Source organism: Acanthisitta chloris, unplaced genomic scaffold (genome assembly GCF_000695815.1).
Source record: "Acanthisitta chloris isolate BGI_N310 unplaced genomic scaffold, ASM69581v1 scaffold18050, whole genome shotgun sequence".
NCBI classification, from domain to species: Eukaryota; Metazoa; Chordata; class Aves; order Passeriformes; family Acanthisittidae; genus Acanthisitta; species Acanthisitta chloris.
In genome coordinates, this window is record NW_008653547.1 from 11,500 (window position 1) to 15,907 (window position 4,408).

The following is a 4,408-nucleotide window of genomic DNA, read 5'->3' on the forward strand; positions in this document are numbered from 1 at the left end:
CTGAGAAGTGATTTTATTTTTTTCTCTAGAAAATCACCTCGATTCAGTAAGGAAACTAACCAGGAACAACTAAGTGTTCATTTTTAAAGCTATATAATTATAGAGCCTTTTTTTTCCCCCCTTTATAACCTGAACCTCCTCTGCTCATACCTCTGCAGGCTTCCACCACTGCTGCTAAGAACGGGTCAGCATCCAGTAAAACCAAAGAGGATGAAGATATAGCTAAAGGTAAACTGCTGGGCACAGCCTGGGTTAGATTTGTGTGTGTAAAAGCAGGGAAATGGAAAATTGGGCTCTGTCCTTCTGCATGGGATTGAAACCAAGGGCACAGCAGGTTGGGAGTTGGAGTAATGTGTCATTCATTGCCTCATCCATCAGGATTTGGGGTAAGGTAGTTTCTTCCCCATCACAGTATTAGAGAAGCAGATACAAACTATGTGTAAATAAAGCAATAAACATGAGTTTGGTCAAGTCAAGAGAGATAAACCACACAAATCTTTCTTTTTCTTCCTCCCCTCACTGTAGCTATCGAATTGTCTTTGCAAGAGCAGAAACAGCAACAGCTGGAAACCAAGTCCTTGTACCCCTGTGCAGAAATGCAGCAGAGCAGCCAGAGCCTGAGGAAGGTGCGAGCTCTGTATGACTTTGAGGCTGTGGAGGACAATGAGCTCACCTTTAAAAGTGGAGAGATTATTTTGGTTTTGGATGACAGGTATAACACGCTCAGATGGAGGTGACTTCATTCCAGAACTGTTGTTTCCTTAGCAGAGCAAATCTTCCCTCTGATGCTGTTTTCCCCCACAGAAATGTGTATTGTCTCTCTGACCTCCCTCATATCCCTTCACCTTCCTTTTGCCTTTCCATGCCCCAAGTTTTTGACTTCAGATCATTTTTGGTGCAGGGAAAACCTCAAGTATTTAATCCAGTTTGTAGTTCAAGACAAATATTGGTTGGTTATATGTCATAAGAACATGCACAGGCATCACAGGGCTAAATTCCACCAGCTGTGGCTGTAAAGCATGGCATTTCCTAGGGTTGAAACTGAATTAAAACAGCTAGGACAGTGGTTGTTGTTACCTGTCAGTAGTGATAGGGAGCAGAACCTGTTCCCTGCTAATGCTGTTTTGGCTGACCCATGTCACAGATCATTTCTAGCTCTGATCTTAGTCCCTAGTGGTGCTTGGTGTAGTTGTAGAAGGTGTAAAGGGCTGTCATGGATCAGCCTGCAGAGCTGTGCTCAATTCGGAGTGGTTTTACTTCCCCTCATCCCCTTTTCCTTCCCTCCCTCTGCCCCAGCCCTTCTCGGTGGCTTTGCTGCTAATCTCTCCTGGTGCTCACTGTTAGGTGTCACAGGTTTCCTGTGAAAAGCCCCAAATTTGTCTCTGACTCTGTTAGGACTCAGGTTTTAATCTGTCTCTGTTTCTCCAGTGACACCAATTGGTGGAAGGGTGAAAATCATAGAGGAGTAGGACTGTTCCCATCTAATTTTGTCACCTCTGACTTGACAGTGGAACCTGAGGCAGGTGAGTTATCTCAGTTAGGTTTGTGGTACAACAGCTAATTGACTCATCAGCAAAGTCGTCATCTGGTATCAGCCCCAGGGAGGAACTGGGAGACATCCTGCCCTTGTCTCAACCAAGGATCCATCACTCCTTAGCTCACTTTAACTTGTGTTTCTCTCCTAAGTTGTTACCTTTTCCCTCTCACACAAATCTGGTTCAGTTCCCCACGGTTCTGTCAGTGCCATATGACACACGAAGGCAGTAAATTGCCATTTCAAATGTCAGAGTCTCTTTTCAGACACAGGAATCACATCCACACCCTTGGCAGGGGCTGCAGGAATCACATTGTTGGCCTGAGCCACACTCACGATGCCAAAATAAATGCTAACGCTTGGGATTTGGCTGGAATACATGTGCTGGAGGTGGTTTTTAGCTGCTGAGATGACTCAGGAGCCTTCCTTGGGTTAGGCCCAGGTTCATGCTGAGGCTAACAGGAAACAGGAGGTTTTCTAGGCAAACCATTTTCCTTTCTCCAGGTGCATCACTGCTTAAAGTGCTTATTCCAATTCCTCTCCCCTTTAAAGAGCTGATGGAAAATGTGTGTTTTGAGCTAACACAGTAACAGAGCTGCGAAAAACCAACTCCTCTTTGTGCTTTCAGCAACTGTGGATAAAAACTCTGTTCCTGAGGACATTAGAGAGGACATTAAGAAGGAACCTGAGCCAGTGTATATAGATGAGGTATGGAGCCACTTCCAACAGGGAATATTGCTCAGCTTCTGCATTCCTTTGGTACTGGTTGTCAGCAGATAATTCTCTTTTCAGAGATAATTGTCTCTCTAGAAATAACTTTAGTTTGGGAATTAAAGCACTTCCTGCCGTGGCTGAAGCATGAAAGTTGCTGATCTTCTCTTCACCTTCCAGGTTAAGATGGATGAGACGCTGCAGGTGCTTCAGAGCATAGACCCTACAGATCTGAAGCTCGATTCTCCAGACCTGCTCGACTCAGAAGGTAGTAGGAGCACTGAATTAGCTGTTTCCTCTCACCATTCCCTTCCGTGGCTCGAACTGGTGGCTCTGCCTTTGTTCCAGACTCAGGCCCTGAGCTCTGTGAGCTGCAGCACAGTTTCTCTCCCACTGGGAGTGTGGGGCGATGTGTCTCTTTGGAATTCCTTGGTGCTCCCGAGCTCCATCTTTAGCAGAGTCATTTGCATCCCTTCAGCTGGTGTGAAGTGCCTGAGCTCTCCAGGCTGCACCTCCAGGCTCGGGAAGGAGCTCCTACTGGAAGAGGCAGCTGATGTCAGTGGTGGGAAGTATTTCTGGCCTCCTCGAAGACACTAACCAGCTCCACACTTTGTCTCCACAGATATCTGTCAGCAGATGGGGCCGATGATAGATGAGAAGCTGGAAGAGATTGACAGGTCAGCCTGAATCTTATTTTACCTACAGATTTACCTCAACTGTGCAGTTTTAGTACTAAAAGCTAGTACTAATTTTTCTCTGTTACTAATATCAATATCTTTATCTAATTATGATTCATAGTTTTTGTCCTTTCACCTCCCAAGCTGGAAAATCTTGGCAGAAACATGACAACCTCTGCCTTAATTTCTTAATATCTTTAAAATATTCAATATTTAGTATTTTTAGCTTAATTTTTAACCCAAACTTGATTTTTAAATGTTAATTTTCAGATTGTTTAGCATCTCCAGTTCCCAGTGAGAGCACCAAGGGTTGATTGCTGCTCTGTAGGTCATGGCTGCATTTTATTTGGGCATTTTTTGACTGCAGCCTGTGTAGAGCTTGGGATTTTCTCTCTGCTGCTGACTGGCCATGCCAGGAAAATCCATTCAGTGCCATCTTCACCTCTTCGCCCTTGGACTTGACCTTCCAGTGCCCCAAGGGGCTCCAGGAGAGCTGCAGAGGGACTTGGGACAAGGGATGGAGGGACAGGACACAGGGAATGGTTCCCACTGCCAGAGGGCAGGGACAGATGGGAGACTGGGGAGGAATTCCTGGCTGTGAGGTGCTGAGGCACTGGCACAGGGTGCCCAGAGCAGCTGTGGCTGCTCCATCCCTGGGAGTGTTCCAGGCCAGGTTGGATGGGCTTGGAGCAGCCTGGGCTGATGGGAGGTGTCCCTGCTTGGGTGGGACAGGATAATCCTCAATTTCCCATCCAGCCCAAACCATTCCATCATTCTGTGGTTTCTGGTGATCCCTGAGGGTGAAAAGAACGGGGAACTACACTGTGGAGTTACTTGTGGCCCCTGTGGAAGGACAGTTGTTCCCCACTGGACTCTCCTTTCGGTTCTGTTGGTGTGCGACACAGAATTCCCAGCAGAGATGGGTGAAAAATAGACCTTTCAAAGGATTTATTGCCTATTCCAAGGTGTTTAGTGAGCTCTTTTTCCTTCCCCATTTGACGTGTTCAAGGCTCTCAGTGTGTGCACACATTTGTTTTGGGACAGGAAACACTCGGAGTTGTCTGAGCTGAATGTGAAGGTTCTGGAAGCTCTGGAGCTCTACAACAAGCTGATGAATGAAACCCCAATGTACTCAGCCTACTCTAAACTCCACCACCCTGCACAGTACCCACCCACGTCTTCTGCTGTCTCTGTGCAGGTCAGTACCCCTGAAGTCTGGGAGTGGAGAGTTCCTGAGGGAGATTCCCAGATTTCCTAGATTCCTGGTTTAAAAGGTGACAGCAGAAGTGACATGTGAACTTCCCCCTGAGCCTGGGAACAACCTGGGGGAGGTTTATAGCCTCTGGCATGAAGTTTCAGCTATGCACCAGAGTTTTCCAGTTGCCTCCTTGGACAATAAAGTCCTGAAAATTCCATACGATTCCTTCCATGCTGAATTCCTTCCAGCTGGAATTGTGTGTCTGAGCAGCTTGGGGGATATTCCTGC

General features: G+C 46.7%; 1 protein-coding gene across 1 annotated transcript in view; it reads left to right on the forward strand.

The window, feature by feature from the left end:
- STAM2 (signal transducing adaptor molecule (SH3 domain and ITAM motif) 2) overlaps window positions 1–4,408 on the forward strand; it is a 12,142-nt gene that overhangs the window by 5,477 nt on the left and 2,257 nt on the right. The window contains exons 5-11 of the mRNA XM_009081521.1: window positions 159–228; window positions 526–712; window positions 1,429–1,523; window positions 2,163–2,242; window positions 2,426–2,513; window positions 2,868–2,922; window positions 3,967–4,120. Of these exons, the coding sequence (XP_009079769.1) occupies window positions 159–228; window positions 526–712; window positions 1,429–1,523; window positions 2,163–2,242; window positions 2,426–2,513; window positions 2,868–2,922; window positions 3,967–4,120 (729 nt within the window). The remainder of the gene's footprint in view (window positions 1–158; window positions 229–525; window positions 713–1,428; window positions 1,524–2,162; window positions 2,243–2,425; window positions 2,514–2,867; window positions 2,923–3,966; window positions 4,121–4,408) is intronic.